Source organism: Enhydra lutris, unplaced genomic scaffold (assembly GCF_002288905.1).
Source record: "Enhydra lutris kenyoni isolate GAN:26980312 unplaced genomic scaffold, ASM228890v2 scaffoldscaffold59, whole genome shotgun sequence".
NCBI lineage: Eukaryota > Metazoa > Chordata > Mammalia > Carnivora > Mustelidae > Enhydra > Enhydra lutris.
In genome coordinates, this window is record NW_019154143.1 from 514,130 (window position 1) to 535,669 (window position 21,540).

Consider the following 21,540-nt stretch of genomic DNA (forward strand, 5'->3'; position numbering starts at 1 on the left):
GTCCCTTCTGCCTCACACAGGTCTGGCGAGCGAGGCAGGCTCGCACACACATGCGCGCTCACACACACACATACACACGCGCGCACAAGCACACAAGTGCGCTGAGGGGCTTGGTAGATACCACCAAGGAGGTCGAATGTGGGGCCAGAGAGTTCTCGGTGGGCCGGGCAGGAGAGCATTATTGAAAAAAGGACACCACTGGCACAATTAGGTTTTGGCCTTTAGTCTGAAAAAGTGTTGATTGAAAGTGTACAACAGAGAGCGGGTGCAAGCGGCTGGGGGCCATGGAGCCGCCAATAAAAAAGAATGTCCTTAAATAAAGTTCACAGAGTAAAAACCAGAACCACCAGTCTTCCCTCCAACACAACAGAGCACAGGCACAGAACCGGTGATGAGCCCCAAGGAGCAAGGAGGCGGCTGGGGAAGACAGCAGAGGCTCCCAGGCTGCTGTGTGGAGGGAGAGCCCTCTTTGGAATGGGCTGAGTAAAGCCACCCAGCTCCCCTGCACACCTCATAACCACTGCTAAGGCTAAAGGAAAAAGACAAAACTCAGTCTCAGGTCCAGAGGGCTCAAAAAACAGTCTAGGTGGGCTGGGGTCTAGACAACCATTAGTCCCGCTTGGCCTTCTTCTTATTGTCACTGTTGCCATTTTCTTCAGCCCCCTCAGAAGAGAGCACCTCCTCCAGTTTCCGCTTGCCACTCTCTGGCTGAAGCTCTGCTGTGTTTCGGGGCTTGAAGCAAATGATGATGCAGGTCATGTTGTCACACCCTGTACCGTCCCCAGAAGTGTCCGGTGCCAGGCACTGATCCAGCAGCTACAAAAGGGACAATGCAGATAGCTCAGCTTCAGGGTTTGAGCACCTTCCTAGGAACCTAAACTCCCAGAAGAGGGCTGACCCTGCTGAGACGGTGGCAGGAGGAGGAGAAGAGGCAACAGACGTCACAAAACAAGCCACCTGCTAGTGCATAAGGCATGAGGATAAGTCAGGGAAATGAAGGAAAATGGAACTTTCTAGACCAGCATCTGTCATTAGTTAGTGGTAACTTCCCAGCTCTGGTCTTAGCTCAGGTCACAAGACAAAACCTTGGCTATGCAAACCAGATGCCCTCTCTCCTCTGCCCAGGCACTCACCTCTTCCACTATGGAGGACAATAACCGAAGCTCCCCATTTTCATCACGCTGGCTGATTTTTGATTGAATAAAGTCTATAACTTCCTGGCTGCTCATCACATTCCTGGGTCAAAAACAATATACTCTTCTTTAGTCCCACTAAGGCAAAAGAGAGGAATGTAGACAGAGGTGACAGCCCCCAGGACCAATGTAAATACCTACGGAGGACAGTCCTTTGCTCTGCCTTAGTCTTGGGGGTTTTGACACCAAGATTTCTGCCTGCCTAGGCTCTAATGCTAGGGCTGTTTGAGAAAAGTGCTGAATGCAGCTGTTAGAGGGATGAAAAAGCCAAACCAGCTCAGAGCCCTACAAGAAAAGTAATGCTGCATAAAAAAGGGAATTTTAGGTCATTCTACTGGTGCTCACCATATGCCATCACAGGCAATGACCATGAATTCGTGGTCGTCAGTGAGAGTCAAGACCTTGATGTCAGGAAGGGCTGATATCATCTGTTCCTCAGGTGGCAAGTTCTTATTTCTCTTGTAGAAGTGGTCTCCTGAGGTAAAGGAATGGTTGGTTGATGAGCAGTTTAAGCACTCCCCAAAGACTTGTGCTCAAGGCTGTCAAGCCTTGCCATTCATTTCCCTTCTTTACAAAGTTCCATAATCTAAGTAAATGGAAAACTGAGTTCCAGTTTTTCTAGTTTCAGCCCTATCTTCAGTTTGCTATATCTAAGGTAGGTCACTAACCTGTTTTTTTTAAATCATCCAAAAATGACAGCTACCATACCTATCTCATGGAGACATTTTACAGACAAAGGTCATAGATACCAAAGGACTTAGAAAAAGGTACAAGGGCCTTTTAAGATTAAAGTTTGCTACCAGGGAGTCTGGAAAGAGAATAAGACCCCCGAAGTCTTCCCCACATTTTCCTGGCCCTTACCAATGGCTCTGGAGAGGTTGAGGCCCCCGTTGACTCGCCCATCCATGGTGACCTTGCCACCAGCATTCTTGATGCGTGCTAGCTCCACTTCATCCTCCGGTTTGTGGTCATAGGACATGTCCAAAGCTTTGCCGGCCTCAGACACCACACAACGAGAGTCTCCCGCATTGGCTACAATCAATTGCTTCCCTCGTATCAGAGCCACCACCGCTGTGGTACCGCTGTCAGAGCCAGGCTTAAGAGGAAGAAAGGGAGCATGAGGGGAGCTTCTGGACACAAACTCCTCATTGGTGCGCCCCTGATCATTTGCTTATGCTCTCTCCTCTCACTGGGACCACCAAGAGAGCTCTAACAAACAGGAGAGGGATGGATTTAGTCTTTCCAAAGACTAGAGCATGCTTTCTACTCTGAGCTTACTGTTCCCTAAAGACCTAGTTCCCCCTATAGCATAAATGCTCCCATACCAGGACTTCAGTACTAAGGCAGCAAGGAGATTCCCTGTCCTGAAATCACTATCAGGGAATGACATCTGCCTCTTGGCTTTTACAGACTTGGTGCTCCCCTTCCCTACACACCTCCTCCTTGCCTTCCATGCCTGGCACCATCATCTCCTCTTCTTCCTCGTCCTCTTCAGCCTCCTCAGTGTCATCCTCATCTTCCTCATTCTCTGCCTCTTCGCTGCTGTAGCCATCCTCTTCCTCACTGCATTCCTGCCAGAGGGATGATCCCAGGCTGCTGAGACTGAGATGACCCCCTGCCCCCCTCCCCCCAACTCATACTCAGAACCAAGAGGCTCTGATTGAACAGATTCTGAAAGCACTGAAAGATACAACTGTATGATCATGATAGAAAAATTTAGGGGAGGGGAGAGAGCTAGATGGGTAGAACTAATATCCTGAGCTGGGTTCAACAGTCATGAGTAGGAATTCCTACAAAAGGCCTGGGGTCTCAGCCAGAAGCACTTTCCAGGCAACGCAGCCAGAAAATAAGTGGCCCAGAGAAGGAAATACCCAAATACCCAAAGTTAACCACCACCACCTTCTTGTTCTCTCTCTGAGACAGACTCTGAAAGGCTAGAACTAGATCTATTTGTTATAGTACCAACAAAGGAAGAGGTTTGAAGGCTGACGGTTCCTATGTTGGTGGAAATAATGAATTCAAGAAAACCTTGGAATGTAGTAGGTCTTGGGGGCTGATCTAAAAATAGGAGAAGGTGGGGTATCTGACTGGCTTAGTTAAGGGACAGTATGCAACTCTTGATCTTGGAGTTGTGAGTTCAAGCCCCAAGTTGGATGTAGAAATTACTTAAAAAGTTAAAAATTAAAAAATAGAGAAGGAAAAGAGCCAACAGATATGCATGGTAACCAAACAGACCCTCTCTGCAGATTCAGCATCTGTGTGCTCCCACAGGCCCTTACCTCACTGTCTTCCTCTTCCTCCTCTGCCTCATCTGACTCATCCTCACTGTCCTCAAAGAACTTGGACTTAGCAACTCGAGGCAGCTTGTCAGAGGCTGAAGAGCAGGAAGGCCCAGCCTCACCAGTGGGAGTGCCAGGCTCGCCACCTTGGCCTGCCTCAGTCCCACGTTCTGAATTGGAGGAAAGGCCAGTGTGAGCCTTGGCTGTGGGGCCATTCTCCTCTGAAGAAGTTTCCCTAGATGGGTCCTCAGGTCCTGCCTCCCCGTTGAGGCCCTGGGACCCTGGCTCCTCGCCTGTCCCAGCTCCAGGTCTGCTGTGGGGAGCACCCTTGTGACAGTTCTGCCCATAGCGTGTCAGTAGCTCTTCAATAGTCATGGTGGCCTCTTCATGCAGCAGCGCAGCCTCCTCATTGTCCACTGCAGAGAAGAGGCTGAATCAGCACCCCCACCCCAGACTCCTCATGGGATCAGCCCCCCTTACCACTTCCACAACCCTTGCAGGGTTTCAACTTCCCCACCACCGCCCACTCAAGGATCCTATCAAGTTTCCTATCAAGTCTCAGAACACCCCCTTGCTTCCTTCTCAAGTAATATCTGCCTGCATAGACTTCCTTTGGTTGTTGTCTCTCACCCTATTCTTAGTCAAAGGAATACTAGTTACTGTAGTACTAGTTACTGTACTCTCATTTTTGATTGATAAGTTGGAAACCTCATTATGGCTGAGGAGCCAAGAAGCCCACAACGCTAGTTTTAGGCCTACAGCCCAGGCTTAGTGACTGGTGCTGAGGCTAATGATAGTTCCAAGTCTTAAAAAAAGGGTCACATAAACATTAACAGGAACCAGAGAGACCCCGTCACAATGGCAAAAGATAATGTACATAAAAATCCTTACAATTATGGACACTAGGTACAAAGGTTAATTCTTCTCCTTCCATAACCTCATGGAGCATAGAACATAGGGTTCTTTAATGTGAGGACTCCCCAAGTCCCTAAGAAGTCATCCTCTCTTAGAAATGACACATAAATAATACATATTAAAGAAGAGTTCTTTAAAATGTTGATTTCCTCCCAAACAAGGGATGCCAAACTCACCATCATCTTCATCGGCTACTTTTTCTTTTTCATCCTCATCCTCAGTGGGTCGCCCTGCAATCTGTGCCAGCTCCTTAATGACTTCCTCAGTGGTCAGTTTGGCATCAATAGCCAAGAAGGCGTCTTCTAATGCCTGTATATAAGTCAAATAGTATGAGGCAAGTGTAGAAAAAAGTACAGTGGGTACAACATGAATTGCCTATATACAGCCTGGGTACAAAGATGGCACGCCAATTACAGCGTGATCTACCATACAAGGAGACACTGACATATCAATAAAAAACAGTTCAGAGACCTGAGAATAATGAAGCAGCTCTAAAAAGGTCCAGTGGGAGTAGAATTCTTTAAGAAATGCAATAAGCAGCAGCTTGCTGACAGTAAGAAAGGAAAAACCAAGGACTGGAAAACAAGGGCAAGCCTACAGAAGTAGAGAAGGAGCACTACGAAAAGACAGACCTTTTGTAGCTTGCCTTCTTTGTAGGCCTTCTGATCTTTGATGATATCAGGAAGGTATTTGGCACAGTACAAGGCAACTTCCTCCCCTAGAAGAAAGGTAAGGTCACCCAGAGCACTGCTTCCCACATACAAAGTCATATAGTATTTACATGCCATACTGGAGTGAACCCCAAGGGTTGAGGAAATGACTATCTCATACAACTGAAACCTATCTGAAAGAGAACTGTTTAGGAAGTTCTGAGCCAGAAAATGGATTTCACCATCAACTCTTCAGGACTATGTTAATATACCTTTTGTCTTTTCCCATCTATATACTTAGTTCTCAGTGGGAAAAAAAATAAATTCTAATACAGGAAGAGGCTTTCTGGGTTAAAACAAGGCCTGGTCAGATTATAAACTAATACAATATCCTGTTATGAAAACAGAATGGCAGAAAAGAGAAAAACAGCAATGGGAAGGAAATGGTATCTGAGGACCAGAACCTTGGAAGGGAAAAGTACTACTAAGGACCTGTTCTTGCCCCCAAAAGTCTGGAACTGCCGTTCAAGAATGTCACCAATATGATCTGCTAAAGTTACCTCCATGTCCATCATAGACAGAAAACATGGCTGTCTCACTGTCCAACTCAGGAATACAGTTGTGAGCATCCTAGGAAAAAGAGAGCATAATTAGCATTTCTCAAGGTCAAAGGATGTTCTTCCTTGTGCACCTCAGGTCGTAAGGATCGCCTTCATGCCTTAATCTCACTAACCCTTCCCTGGCTGACCTACATGGCCTAGAAATAAGAAAGGAAAATGGGATGATAAAATAAGAAAAGAAGTATAGGGAAAGGAGAAAGGAAAAGAGCCAAGGGAGGGAAGGAGGGGAGGAAAGGAAGCGGAGAGGGTAGAAGGGAGAGAGATGAATCAGGTCACTACCTCCGCAGTCTAGCAGCCTCCGCCTAGGAGATCTCAGTCCAGATGGCAGAATGTTTGGCTGATCGAACTCTAGACCTGACCTTTTGGATTTGTGGCAACTATGGGAAGAACCAGAATAAAGGATCTTTAAAGTCACTTCTAGACCCATTCTATGAATCAGAGAACTTCAAGAAAGAAAATGTTAGGGAAGATAGCAAAAAGAGACCTGAGGGCATTACCAACCTGACAAGTTGCTAGGAGAAACCTAAAATGCCTAAGTGAAAGCACTAAAATTTGTAGAACTATATACACATACACTTATACCACCACTTCTCCAAAGCACCATCTAAACAAATCATTCTCTTCTCTCAAAGCTTAACTCAATAAGTTACCTTCAGGATAGGCAGAGGATATATTTACAAAAGAATCCTCCCAACAAATAATGTTATTAAGCTACACTGTGTTTAGTACTCGGAGTTAACTGGAATTTACAATGCCTCATGTAATTAGCCTTCCCACCTCCTACCCCCAGCTGGAAATAAGCTATCATTCATCGCTGATGGCATTAGCACACCTGAAGAGAAGTCTGCAAAGGTCCTGCTGCAGCAACATCATGGTTGGAAGGCTGGGCTTGATCAAATTCTTCTAATAAAAAAACTCCGCCACCCCAGGCAAACTTCCAGGCTAGGCCCTAAGATGTTGAACCTAGGCAAGAATGTGCTGTAGCTTACTCTGCCCATCTTGGAACACAACCCCACCTCCCTTTCAGGTACTTTCTAAAAACAAAAAAAATATAATCAGCTATTTACTCTGATTGATGATCCTTGTGTAAGTTAATGGTTCTCCTTCCTCTTTGAGGCATTTAAACTTTTCTAGCTGTATCAATACTTAGGAAATTGGTGCAATGGTTCTTCTGTTGTCCCTGAAGTAAGACTAAGCTTTCATTATACAAATCTAGAAAATAAAGGGTATTTTAAGGTAGTAAATGAGAGAATGCAAAAATAACTATTTTGTATTTCCCGCTGATTGATTCTAGGAGAAAGTGTCCCAGAATCTAATGGGCTGCCACAGAGGGCCCTCAATGGCCTATCTAATAAAGTTGTGAACAATCGCCTCTGAGCCCCATCCCCAGGACCTAGAGAGTACCATAGACCAAAAAGGTTTTCTCCCTCTTCCAACCACTCCACCACCAGCCACACTGGCCTCCCTTCCTGCTAAGCCAGGATTAGACTTTACTGAACCTACCTCTCCTCTCAGCACCTTTTGGCCTGCCTTTATGACCATCTTTTGCCTCAGCATCCTAAACCAGTGGTTCTCAGACTTTATGTGCCTAAGAATTCATTTGTTATTCCTTCACCAAATATTTGAGTACCCATTATGTTCCAGGATCACTTCTGAGTGTTTGGGATATATCAGTGAATAAAATGAAGAACTGCGCTTCATAAAGAAAGTTACATTCTCAAGAGGAATATATACAATAAACACAACAAATAGTTAAATCCTATAGCATGATGCTGTAACTCCTATAGAAACATGATAGTGCTATGGAATAAAGGAAAGGCAGAACAGAGGACTGAGTTGGGATTACAGAAAAGGGGCAGGGGAACTGAATCGGCATGGGACACAGTGTGGTACACGCTTGCTAAAGCCATAAGCAACTGCACCTCAGCAGTCACTACCTAAGTCATGATCAGCAAAACAGTGTGTCATATTAATGTTGACTTTAATTCTGTCGATTTTGTAGTGTGGTTTGTTGGCATGGAATGTATGCCCAGTTCTATGTTTGTACTCATTTAAGTAAAATTAAATTAAAATTGTTTTAGTGAATTCTGGAATTCCACAAGTATTGCTTTCATTTAAAAAAAAAAAAAAAATCCATGGAAGAGCTCCAAGATATTTTGTTAAATAAGGAAAGCAAAGTGCAGAAGGAAAGCAAAGTACAGAATGACATATTTAGTAAGCTGCTTTTGTGTAAGAAGAGGGAGCGCAGGAATAGATATTTGTCTTTACATACTGCTATACTACATGGATACACAGAAAACTAAAGAAAAACTGCTAACTGTGGTGGGAACCAGAGGGTGCAGACAGATAGGAGCGAGATGAGCCACAGGAATGTTCAGTTTCTTCAAAAGTAAATTAAATATTTTTAAAAGACTCAATGTATCACCAGAATTTGAGAAACTGGTCCAGCTAATTCCACTTTTTTTTTCTTTTTAAAGATTTTATTTATTTATCTGACAGACAGAGATCACAAGTAGGCTGAGAGGCAGGCAGAGAGAGAGAGGAGGAAGCAGGCTCCCCGCTGAGCAGAGAGCCCGATGCGGGGCTCGATCCCAGGACCCTGGGATCATGACCTGAGCCGAAGGCAGAGGCTTTAACCCACTGAGCCACCCAGGCGCCCCCAACTAATTCCACTTTTTGTAGGGGAGGGAAGAGCAGTCTACTTGTCCACTCCTTCCTAATGGAACAGGACAATCATTCTCTGTCCTGCAGTACCACTCTAAATCAGAACTGTACTGTTTCTTTTGAACCCACACCTCTATTCAAATCATCTTTTTTGACTTCCTCATCTGTTTCTCACAAAAGCATGTGATGTGAAGCAGATCTAGCTTCATATGAACTTTTGAAAAAACAGAAAAATTATTAAAAACAAGGAAATATGCTTTTGTGCAAATTAGAATAATGAAGAAGATTAATAATAACCAAGGGTAATAAGAGTGAAGTAAAAACACATCCTCATATCCTAACCAACAAGAATATAAATTAGTATAGCCTTCCTGGAACACAATTTGGTAATATATCAAAATTTCAAAGGCACATGCCCTTTGATTTAGTAACTGGACTTCCAAAAGTTTATTTTATAGAAGTAATAAGAAAAGGGTACAAGGATACATATAAGAATGATCACTATAGGGGCGCCTGGGTGGCTCAGTGGGTTAAAGCCTCTGCCTTCGGCTCAGGTCATGATCCCAGGGTCCTGGGATGGAGCCCCGCATCGGGCTCTCTGCTCAGCGGGGAGCCTGCTTCCACCTCTCTCTCTCTCCCTGCCTCTCAGCCTACTTGTGATCTCTGTCAGATAAATAAATAAAATCTTTAAAAAAAAAAAAAAAAAAGAATGATCACTATAGTGGTGCCTGGGTGGCTCAGTTAGGTGTCTGCCTTCAGCTCAGGTCATGACTGGGATGAAGCCCTACATTGGGCTCCCTGCTCGGTGGGAAGCCTGCTTTCTCCCTCTCCCACTCCCCCTGCTTGTGTTCCCTCTCTCGCTGTCTCTCCCTCTCTCTGTGTCAAATAAATAAATAAAATCTTTAAAAAAAAAAAAGATCACTATAGCATTATTTACAATAAAGAACAATTATGAACATCCTAATTTCCATGAAGAAATTAGATTACAAGGGATACATCCTTCCAACAGAATGCAGCTATTAAAATTGAGTACGGGGGCGCCTGGGTGGCTCAGTGGTTAAAGCCTCTGCCTTTGGCTCAGGTCATGATCCCAGGGTCCAGGGATCGAGCCTCGCATCGGGCTCTCTGCTCAGCGGAGAGCCTGCCTCCTCCTCCTCTCTCTCTCCGCCTGCCTCTCTGCCTACTTGTGATCTGTCTGTCAAATAAATTTAAAAAATAAATAAATAAAAATAAATAAAATTGAGTACGTAGGGGATGCCTGGGTGGCTCAGTTGGTTAAACAAGTCTGCTTTCAGCTCAGGTCATGATCTCAGGGTCTTGGGATCGAGGCTCCTTGCTCTGTGGGGAATCTGTTTCTCCCTCTCCCTCTGCCCCTCCACCTGCTCGTGCTCCCCTCACCCATCCTGCCTCTCTCAAATAAATAAAATCTTTAAAAAAATAAAAAATATTTTAAAAAATGAAATGAATGTGTTCATTTGGAAATGGGTTCACAATATATTAAGTGATAAAAGGAGAAAAAAATAAAAGTACCTATATATATATCCTAGAAGTCTGGGTGGAGAATAAGAATTGGGTAATAATTATTTTCTATTTTTTTTTTCTTTATAACTTTTTGTACAATATGCCATATTGTTCTGGTTTGAATGATAATGATGACAAAATGAACCTATGAACTGTCCTCAAGTGGCCATGCTATGATATACTGCAGGATTTCTGGCCAGCTACCTCTTGGTGTGCCTCCATTTTCTCTCCTATAATATGGAACAGGAATAGCTACCATACCTACCCTTATCACCACAGAAGTATTGTGATGCAATAGTTGCAAAATATGTAAAACTCCTTGTAAGCTGGAATTCAACAAATGTATATTCTGTTCTGGTATCAGCAACTACCTCACATTTTTCTTCCCTATTCTTATTCTCAAAGAGGAATGCCTACTGTAAAGATTCATCTTATATCTTGAGGTCTCAGTTCCTAGAACTACTTCACACTACCTTTCCTTTCACTTCCTGGTAAGGCCCTCGATCTATTTTATCATTTGGAACTGTTCTACCCTCTCTAAGCACTTTAGTTTCCCCCTTTGCATCTCTGTTCAGAGCCTACCTACCTTTACCCTTGCTTTTCTTTCTCTCTTGACCTTTCTGAGCCAGAGCCAAGTATTTCAACACTGTCTCTTAGTAATCGAGAAAAACTCATCCAACCTCGTATAACCCGACCAACTGCTTTCTTTGCCCCTGAATCAGAGCCACTAAGTATTGCTAGTCATAAAATGTCATGAACCCATGTTGATTGTGCACCCTAATCCCATTCAGCATTTTTTTCACGTGTTCTGCATTGGTGCTTAAATATATTCACTACAGTCAGTCACAAACCTTTCCCCCATTGTTCAAGTTCTCAATGCTCTTCTTTCACTCTTAGCAGATGAGCTAACCTCTTGCTTACTTAGATCAAGGTCATATTTCAAGAACTACCTCATTGTCTCTATTCTACCTTAAAATTTCTCTACTGGTTTACCCAACCTCTCCTTCACTTCTGCCTCCAAAGCATTGTTTCTCCTCTTTTCTTCTTTTAATTCAACAAAACCTGTATTAAACCATTTATTGGAAACTGGTTAAAATCATCTCCTCTTTTTTTAGATTTATTTTCCTCTTAAACTTCTAATCTCAAAATCTTTTCCTTTTCCTACTTCACAGAGCAGGCAATAACCGTAATAGCAACCCAAATAGCCATTTTGCAGGCTTCATTTTTTACCAAATACTGTACATAATTAAACAGTGAAAACCATGTCAGCTTTCTTGAAAGTTCTCTTGGGCTCTGTGAAGTTCCAGTTGCCTGTTTCTACAGGATGTCCCTTCATTTCAAACTTAACATATGTAAACAGAAACTCAGCAGTCTTCAAAAAAATCAGAACTTCCCCTGTAGGTCTTATTTCTAATCATGGAATCTTAACTTTCCCAGGCAACACTTAATATCAGTTCACCTTTACTTTCTGGTTCTCTTCTACCATCCAATCACCAAGTCCTACTAACTTTTCCTTTATAACTTTGTTCCTGGATTACTTTACTCTTACTAGCATTTTATCTCCTTCCTGTTTCTACTCTCTGCCCCTGTAATCCAGCCTACATACATTCAGATGCCAGATTATCCTTCCCAATACAACACTTTATTGCTAAAAACTTCAGTGAAGTCTACTGGATATAAGATTAATTCCACACAACTTACAGGCAATTTAAGGCACTCAATCATCATTCCTACCCATCTCTATAAACTAATCTCTTAATTTTCATACCATTCCCCAAGAGAAACTACTCCACTCAACACTGACTACGACACCCCAGCAAAGTAGAAAGCAAGCCTCAAGAGTCCTTCCTCCTATCCCTCCCTCCGATATCCTTCTCGTTCTCATTCTTCTCCTTCCTCTTTCCTCCTCTCCTTTTGTCCCCATTATACTCTCTCCTTAAGGTCTGGTTAGTCTCACCATCTCCAAGAATTCCTTCTCAGTGTGCCTGGGTGGCTCAGTGGGTTAAAGCCTCTGCCATCAGCTCAAGTCATGATCTCAGGGTCCTGGGATGGAGCCCCGCATCTGGCTCTCTGCTCAGCAAGGAGCCTGCTTCCCTGCCCACTCTGCCTGCCTCTCTGCCTACCTGTGATCTCTGTCAAATAAATAAATAAAATCTTTAAAAAAAAAAAAAAAAAGGAATTCTTTCTCAATCACACCAATACTCTATGATCATTCCTCTCTCCAAACTCTTTTAATATTTACTGTCTCTACCAATAATGTGGTTTACTCAGCATATACTGTCTTGTATTGCTATCAGCATTCCATGAGGGAAAAAGAGTCTTAGGTCCAAAACTATCGTAAACCAGAAAAAATTTCTTTACAGCTTTGGGGCCTAAAACTATGTTCTGCAATATAGTAGGACTCCATGTTTGTTTATGATGGTGAGTTTCCAGCTGCCTCAGGACAAATACCTTACAGATGCCTCCTCTCTCATTTCCCATCCTAAACATAGAGATGTATCGTAACACACTAACAGCTGATAGTCTGAAGGAGATGACTCAGAACACACAGGTCACCTGAGTCAGGGACCTTAGGCCTTGCCTTACTTAAAATCACATATCATACAGAACCTTCTGATCTTCTAGGCAACCAATGGATCTATATTAATAAAATCCTGGTTATCCTGCCTGATGTCAATCTCCTAAGATTATAAATACATCCACAAATGTTCCTGTGTTACTGGATGATCAACCATTTACATTTATATATACATAAACTTATCTAAATCTTTATAAACCAAGACAAAAAGTTTGAAGGTGGTTGGGAAGGGAACTACATTTTTTATTTTAAAAAGTCGTGTATTACTATCTGACTTTTAAAATTACATGCATGTATTACCTCAATGCTATAGAATATTTCATGTCTCCCAAAATTCATATGTTGAAATGTAATCCCCAACATGACACTATTTGGAGGTGGGTGTTTGGGAAGTAATTAGGTCATGAATGAGATTGTGCCCTTATAAAAGCGACTCCAAATAGCTCCCTTGTCTTGAAAATAGAACTAGAAGGCAGACATCTATGAACCAGAAAGTGGGCCCTCAGCAGACACCTCAGTCTCAGACTTAGCAGCAGGGTCTTGAAGATATATTTTTATACCCATGTTCACAGCAACTTTATCCACAATACACAAAAGGAAGAAACAACCTAAGAGTCCATCAACAGATGAATGAGTAAACAAAGTGTGGTATATTCATACAATGGATACTATACTATTCAGCCTTAAAAAGGAAGGAAATTCTGACACATGCTATAACATGGATGAACCTTGAGAATATTATGCTAAGTGAAAGAAGCCAGTCACAAAATGACAAATGTGTCTTTCTAGGAGTTACCTTGAGTAGTCAAATTCATAGAAATAGGAAGCAGAATGGTTGCCAGGTGGTAGGGGCAGAGGGCAGGCAGAATGGAGAGCTGTTTAACTGGTATAGGGTTTCAATTTTACAAGATGAAAATAGTTCTGGCAATTGGTCGCCAAACAGTATGAATGCACTGAACTATACATTTCAAAATGGTGAAGATGGAAGATTTTATGTTATGTGTATTTTACCACAACTTAACATAAAATAATTAAAACATACATATACATACAACCTCCCATAAAGAAAAGACCAGTCTCAGATGGCTTCAATGGTAAGTTTTACCAAGCATTTTTAAGAGAATAATACCAATTTTTCACAAACTCTTCCAAGGTACAGAAGAGGAAGCAACACTTCCCAACTGATTCTGAGGCCAATATTATCCTGATACTTAAACCACAGACATCACAAGAAAACTACAGACTTAGTATTGTTAAAGACAGCAACACTCAACTAGATCTACAGATTCAGCACAATCCCTATCAAAATTCCAAGTGCCTTTTGCACAGAAATTGACAAGCTGATCTTAAATTCATATGGAAATGCAAGGGACCCAGAAAAGGAGAAATAAGAAGAAGAACAAAGCTGGAAAACTCGCACTTCCTAATTTCAAAACTTACCACAAAGCTAATGGTAACCAAGACAGTGTGGTACTGGCAGAGCCGTAAGTACACAGATCAATGGGAATGGAAGGAGTCCAGAAATAAACCCTCATTATTTATAGTCAAATGATCTTAACAATGATGCCAAGATAATTCAGTGCGGGGGGGGGGGGGAGAATAGGCTTTTTAACAAATGGTTTTGGGACAAGTAGATATCCACGTGTCAAAGTATGAAATTGGATCTCTTTCTTACACCATTCACAAAAATTAACCCACAATGGCTATGAGAGCTAAAACTATAAAACTCTTTTTTTTTTAAAGATTTTATGTATTTATTTATTTGTCAGAGAGAAAGAGAGAGAGAAAGCACAAGCAGACAGAGGCAGAGAGAGAAGCAGGCTCCCTGCTGAGCAAGGAACCCCACATGGGACTCAATCCCAGTACCCTGGGATCATGACCTGAGCTGAAGGCAGCGGCTTAACCGACTGAGCCACCCAGGCGTCCCACTATAAAACTCTTAATAGAGAAACTGGACTTCAACAAAATTCAAAATCTTTGAGCTTCAAAGGACAAGAAAGCAAAAAGGCACCCCACAGAATAGGTGAAAATATTTGTAAATCTTATCCGATAAAGGACTTTTATCCAAAATATATAAAGAATCCTTACATCTCAATAAAAAGACAAAAAAATAAAAGGGGGGGGGAGACAACCCAATACAAACAGACAAAAGATCCAAACAGACATTTCTTCAAAGATCTGTAAGTGGCAATTAACACAAGAAAAGATGGTCAAACATAAGCTACCAGGGAAATACAATCAAAACCACAGTGAGGGGATGCCTGGGTGGCTCAGTTGGTTAAGCTGCTGCCTTCAGCTCAGGTCATGATCCCAGAGGCCTGGGATCGAGTCCCACATCAGGCTCCTTGCTGAGCAAGGAGCCTGCTTTTCTCTCTGCCTTTGCCTGCCACTCTGCCTGCTTGTGCTTTCTCTCTCTCTGACAAATAAATAAAAAAAATAAAATTTAAAACAAAAACAAAAACAAAAATACAGTGAGCTACCATTTCACACCCACTAAAATGGCTATAATAAAAAGGGGAGGCTGTAGAGAAACTGACACCCTCATATATTGCTGGTAAGAATGCAAAATGGTGAGACCACTTTGGAAAACAGGTAGCTCCTCAAAATGTTAAACATGGAGTTACTATATAACCCAGCAATTCCACTCCTACAACATATTCAAGAGAAATAAAAACTTATTTCCACATAAAAATTTATAAATGTATGTTCTTAGCATCATTATTCATCATGGCCAAAATGTGGAAATCTAAATATCCATTAACTGATGAATGGATAAACAAAATAGCCATAAAATGGAATACTATTCGGCCATCTAAAAGAATTCATGGTACAACATGAGTGACTCTTAGTAATACTGTTTAGAAGGGCGCCTGGGTGGCTCAGTTAGTTAAGCCCTGCCTTTAGCATGAGTCATGATTTCCGGGTCCTGGGATCGAAACCAATGTCGGGGTGGGGGTCCCTGCTCAGCAGGGAATATGCTTCTCCTTCTCCCTCTACCCTCCTTCCCTGTCATGCTCTCTCTCAAATAAAATCTTAAAAAATATATATATATAAAGACATAAAAGGTGACACTTTTATAATTCCATTTTTATGAAATGTTAAAGATAGGTAAATCCATACAGATATAATATAAATTGGTGGTTGCAAGGGGTTGGAGGAGGGGAGGTAGAGAGTGACTGGTAATGGTTATAGGTTTTCTTCTTCAGTGATAAAACAGTTCTAAAATTGATAGTGGTGATGGCTGTACAACTCTGAATATATCAGCCACTGAAATGTATGCTTTAAATGGATGTGGTATATGAACTATATCTCAAAATTGTTTATAAGAAATCTGTATAGACATTTTTAAGTACTATATGCGATTAAAAGTTGATAGATTCCATCTCTGGACAGAATCTAAAGGGAAACAGAAAACAACTCCTCTGGAATCAGTACTCAGTTTAAAGCACGTCATTATATATTAGCGATGCTTTGAGATAAGTTCTAAAGATTTATGCTTTCAGACAGCATAATTTAAAAACAGCTTACAGGGGCGCCTGGATGGCTCAGTGGGTTAAGCCTCTGCCTTCGGCTCAGGTCATGATCTCAGGGTCCTGGGATCGAGCCCCACATCAGGCTCTCTGCACAACAGGGAGCCTGCTTCCCACCCCCCCTGCCCGCTTCTCTGCCTACTTGTGATCTCTCTCTTTAAAAATAAATAAATAAATAAATAAATAACAGCTTAGTATGGCAAGAACTACTGATCAGATCTGTGAAACTTCTATACTCAAATTCAAAGTACAGTTCCTTACCTTACCTCTCAAAGTACAATTCCAAGATGATATAACCCAACAGAGGGTCAGGATGGAGAAGCAGTAGCAACATCTGCTATAGGATTGGGCAATAGAAATAATTTATGTAAAATATTCTTGAAATCTTACGGAATAAATTCTGATTTTAACTTCCATTTGTGTAAGAACTTATAAAGGAATAGTAAAATAGAAAACAATTTCTCCATATTCATGGATATACATTTCATATCATTTCATACTATCTCTGAATTGTGAATAGGTACTGCATGCTAATCAAATTAAAAGAATGCCCTTTTATAGAAGTTGCTTAACTGCATCCTGGACAAAGGAATTCTGATCTGGTTCAGTAACTAAAAAGTGCTTTAAGACATAGAGATGAGGCATTAATCTGAGGATCGGACAAAAAATGCTCTTCAGCCTTCAGATACCCTCTTTTAAGGGGAACCCCACACAATGCTTGTAGTATATCCCATTTTATATTCTGCTCCATTAACATAATGACTAAAACTGTCATGTAGGTCTCTCAAGAATGTTCTGCCTAACATTATCTACATTCAATTTTAGATGATCCTTTATGACCACTAATAAGCCAGCTTCTTTATGGCAGTAAACAGCTAGCCTACTCAAAAGTATACTCTTGGTATTGATACTGCCTTTTAAAGGCAAATATAATTCACAGAATTAAAAACAAAAACAAAAACAAAAACAAAAAAACTAACTCCTCAAAGAAAGCAGTTTTATCACTTCCAGAGAACCTCATAACCTAAAACTAAAAGTATCCATGTCCCTTTAAGACTACATCAACTAGGGCGCCTGGGTGGCTCAGTGGGTTAAGCCGCTGCCTTCGGCTCAGATCATGATCTCAGGGTCCTGGGATCGAGTCCCACATCGGGCTCTCTGCTCGGCGGGGAGCCTGCTTCTCTTTCTCTCTCTCTCTCTCTCTCTCTCTCTCTCTCTCTCTCTCGGGCTCTCTGCTCGGCGGGGAGCCTGCTTCCCTCTCTCTCTCTCTCTCTCTCTCTCTCTCTCTGCCTGCCTGCCTGCCTGCCTCTCTGCCTACTTGTGATCTCTCTCTGTCAAATAAATAAAATCTTTAAAAAAAAAAAAAAAAGACTACATCAACTAAAACCATTTTCAGGTTGGACTTCTCATTAGCCACCAAAAACTCAGAGCCTTTCCATATTTATTTCTCAGGCACCCTTCCACAACCTACCTGTTAACCCACAAAATACATACCTCAACCAGCTTGAGGGTCCCTCCAAACCATGGAGAAGGAAGAAGGGAAGGGAACATCAACTGTGGTATTTTGTTTACCCCTCCTCAAAACACCCTGGTTCCACAGCAAGAGGGGCTGGAGAGGCAGAAAGTATAAAATGCCCGCTATTGATAGTTGCCATCCTTGCCTCAAGAGAAGGGGTAAAATAGTACTAAGGCTGAATCTATGCAACAATTAGGATTTTAGCAACCTCTATAATGTCTTTTGGCACAAACTTACCTCAAAGGAATCATTAGGACCAAGCAAATAAGGTCAACAGACTTAATAAATAGGTGGGATTGAGTCCTAAAGATTAAGAGGAACAGGTGTGTACACTTTCTTAAAAGGTAAGATTCACTCAAGAGCCTACAAGTCATAGTTATGGTCTTGCCATAGCAAGGAAAGTATGTTATAGTTTGTATAGAAAGGAAGCAAAGCCAGAATGAAAAGTACTGATGCAGCAGAAAAGGATCCCAAGCAGGACTTCAAGAGGATTTGATTAAAGATAACCATTCAAACAAAAGTAAATTGAAAAGAACATAACAGGAAGATTTTAAAACCCAAACTGGTTACCTCTCAGGAGGAAGATTAGGATCTAAGAAATATTCTAACAAGATTTCTATAAACCAAACAGCTGCTGATGGGGGGGAGAGTTATTTTCTAATTACCAAAGGAGAAACCAAAAATAAAGGGAAATACCCCACAGAGAAGCAAACAGAACAGAATCACCAGGCAAACAACTTGGAAAACTAAATATCCAAACAACTCACTAAAGAAAACTAGAAAGAAAAGTACCAAAAAACAAAACAAAATAAAACAAACAAAAACCCTAGAAAATCCACAGCAGAGAAGAAACTAGAAAATAAGGAATGAGAAACCTGAAGGATAAGCCTTACTGTGAGATGAGTCACCTCAAATCTTACAATATTAACAGAAAATGCCATAGAAATGGAATCTCCAAACTAGCAACTAACCCAAAGCCCAGCCCTTTATTAAGGTTTTTCTTTCGAAGCTCAATCCAGATATTTCCAACACTCAATTACATTTACCAAGCACCCAGTAAGCTCAATACTGAGCACCCCACTGAAATATGAATGCTATACTTCATGTTCACACACTATGATAACAGTGTTCAGCAACTGTCTCAAACAACTTCATCCCACAGATTCTTTCCACCAAGGCACAAGTGTCCTAACCTTTCTGGGCCTCAATTTCCCCGCTATAAAATGAGGGAGCCAAACTAGATGAGATGAACTATAGGATTCCCCTCATTCTTGAAATGCTATACCTAATGACAGAACAGTTTAAAGTCATCCGTGGGTATAAAATTTGAATCTGAGAACAATTTAAGTTTATACTGCCATTCCAGAGCTAACCACAGGGAGGAGTGAGGGATTTGAAGAAATTCCCCAGGGAGACAGTAGTATTAGGCTGTTACCTGAAGCCCACCTAGTTAAGTAATCAACCCTTAATCCCAGAAATAATTAAGAGCATTTCCCTGGCCCTTCTGCTTAGATCTCACAACACTCTTCACAAAGACATGTCTTACACACGTCTTTCTCCCTTTCTCCCTGCATGGTTTCCCCTATTCTCCCTTGTAATTTCACATCCATTTTGCCCAATTCTACTTTTTTCTATCCAGAAATTTTCCCTTTTCCTTTTATCCAGAAGAAGTTTTCTAGAGAAGAAAAAAAAAATCAGTACTTTGTAGGTTATGATGGAATGATTGCAAATCAAGGAAACTATAAACCCCAACAAGCACAGGCAAATGACAATTGCGAATTAAGTCTTAGAAAAATTCCGAGGAAAAAATACCAAGCATAATAAAAAAAGGAGTGATACCGATCGACACTACTGAAGTTTTCCAAAGGTCGTAAAAGGCCCTGATGAGAATACAACGACTGACAATTCCCGGAGGTCAGGTCAAGCCTCTGAAATTAACATTCGGTGACCAGAGCCAAGCAACTAGGTGTTTAAGAATTTGAAACAGACTGCTCGCCCAGGTTTCTTTCACTGTCAAACTCCTCGTCCAAAGAGGCCTCTCACAGCACACATTTAAGGAAGGAAAAAAAAAAAAAAGTAGTCATGCCCGTCTATTCTCCTCATCCTCGCAAAAGTAAATGAATAAACAGTCCCTCTTTTCATCTTCACTCCCACACTACACCTCACACCGTTTATGAGCCTGGAGGGCTGGGTTGGCAGGAGAGGATGGCGCGAAGGCACGAGGAGAGGGCGGTCAGTGGGCGGAAGGTGCCTCTCCCCACATGGCCGAACTCTCGCCGCCAAGCCGGCCACCGAGACATGGTTCCCAAGCACCGGTAGTTCCCTCTCGGGCCCGGGCCCACTCTCGCTGCCGCCGGTCAAACTGCCGCCGCAGCTGCAGCTGCAGGCTTCTGATACGGACCCTTCCCGGGGGATGACCCCATCCCCCCCCCCCGCTCCCCTCCTCCGTCAGGTTCCCGCCCTGCAGCGGCCCGCCTCTGGGCCTCTCCCGCCTCACCTCCATGGAGACGCGCCAGCCTTGCATGGCGGAGAAGCCGTAGGGCAGCGGCAGGCGCGAGGCGCCGACCCCGTCCCCGGAGCACTTCACCGTGTTGGGCTGGGAGAGGTAGGCACCCATGGCGGCGGCTGGCCGGCGACCTCAGGGGCAGGCGACCGGGGCGCGACCCGTGCCGGAGCCGGAGCCCCGGGGGCGCGCGCGTGGCAGGAGCGGGCCCGGCTGCACGGCCGACGCAAGGTGCCGGTGAAAGGCGCGAGGCCAGCGAGGAGGCGGTAACGGGACGGGAGCAGAGAGGGAGCGGAAGCGGAAACGGCGCTGCTCCAGACCCCGCCCGGCCTGCGCGGCGCGGCACGGCGCGGCGCTGCGGGTAGTCATTTCCTTAGCAACTCGCCCCGCCCGCGGGGACAACGGCCCGCCCAACCGCCGCTCCCGCGAGACTGGAGCGATCACGCCCACCAACGGCCGCGGCTTCTCTCCCGCGGCCCGGCGAGTGGCTTGCCATATGTAGCTGTCCACCAGCTGTCCCTCGCTACCCCGCCCTGCCTTCGCCCCCGTACTCCGGCCTCTCGGTGTTTGTCGTAGCTCTTTTGTGTGGCACCCAGCCCTCCTGATCCATCCTCCAGTGCATCAGTCCCCTCTCCCCACCGCGCGCTCAGGCTCCGCAAACCCGCCCAATTCGGCTCTATTAAAGTTAACTAGTATTTGTTCCGAGCGCATGAAGTGCCTGGCCTGGTCTTAGGAGAGAGTCTTTTTCTGACTAAAGGAAATGAAAACCTCAATCTGTAGCATCATTCGAGTTAATACAATACAAAAATATTTGGCACAGTCTCTGCTGGGTGAGAAGAAATCAAAGGAGAGGAAGACGAGCTGTTGCTGGACGTCCTCTGGTTGCCCCAGAAGTGCTTTATGCCTCGGAGAAGAGAATAATGTTACAAGGTTGCAGGGGTGAGAAACGAATGTCAACTGCATTTAGCAGGATTTTGGAGGAAGCTGGCTGGCCTCGTTGGAAAGCGATTTTAATATTCGATAGATAGGGTAGAGAAGGTCATAAGCGCCAAGATGGGTGACTTGGACTTCACCGTTATCCTGGCATAGCTTTTTGGGACTGTTGGTCTAGTCGTTGTGTGCAGTGTAGATTGGAGGAACAAAGTGGAGACTAACTGGTTAAAAGGCTCTTAATCGAAGCATGAGATGGGAAGGGCTGGAACTGATGTGGTGGCAGTGGGAATAGAGATAAACAAATGAGACAATAAGAAACGAACGGGATTTAGTAACAGATTGGATTCAGGGAATGGAAGAACAAGGAGAAATCCTCCAAACTATGAGCAGATTGACTCTCTTAAAATTCAAAACTAATTATACTTCCTCCTGCTATACAGATAGTCCAAATTCTTTAACATAGTTTACCAGACCCTTCATGCTTGAACTAATTCTAACATATCTCTCCCACTTTCCATTTCCACTACAAATCAGTGTATTCAGCAATACATCCTTGGATTCCTCCAAAACCATGTTTCTCCTATGCCTTTACCTATCAAACACACTTCCATACCCACCCACCTTTGTCATCCTCCAAG

At 43.1% G+C, this 21,540-nt stretch overlaps 1 protein-coding gene across 1 annotated transcript; it reads right to left on the reverse strand.

The window, feature by feature from the left end:
• Positions 1 to 207: 207 nt before the first annotated feature.
• LOC111158351 (protein phosphatase, Mg2+/Mn2+ dependent 1G) lies at positions 208 to 20,285 on the reverse strand. The gene is made up of 10 exons (XM_022520329.1): positions 19,964 to 20,285; positions 5,598 to 5,667; positions 5,020 to 5,105; positions 4,564 to 4,696; positions 3,473 to 3,888; positions 2,630 to 2,764; positions 2,055 to 2,289; positions 1,539 to 1,668; positions 1,134 to 1,236; positions 208 to 816 (listed from the first exon to the last, which is right to left on the reverse strand). The coding sequence occupies exons 1-10, from the start codon at positions 20,081 to 20,083 to the stop codon at positions 610 to 612; spliced, it is 1,635 nt and encodes a 544-aa protein (XP_022376037.1). The 5' UTR covers positions 20,084 to 20,285; the 3' UTR covers positions 208 to 609.
• Positions 20,286 to 21,540: the final 1,255 nt, after the last annotated feature.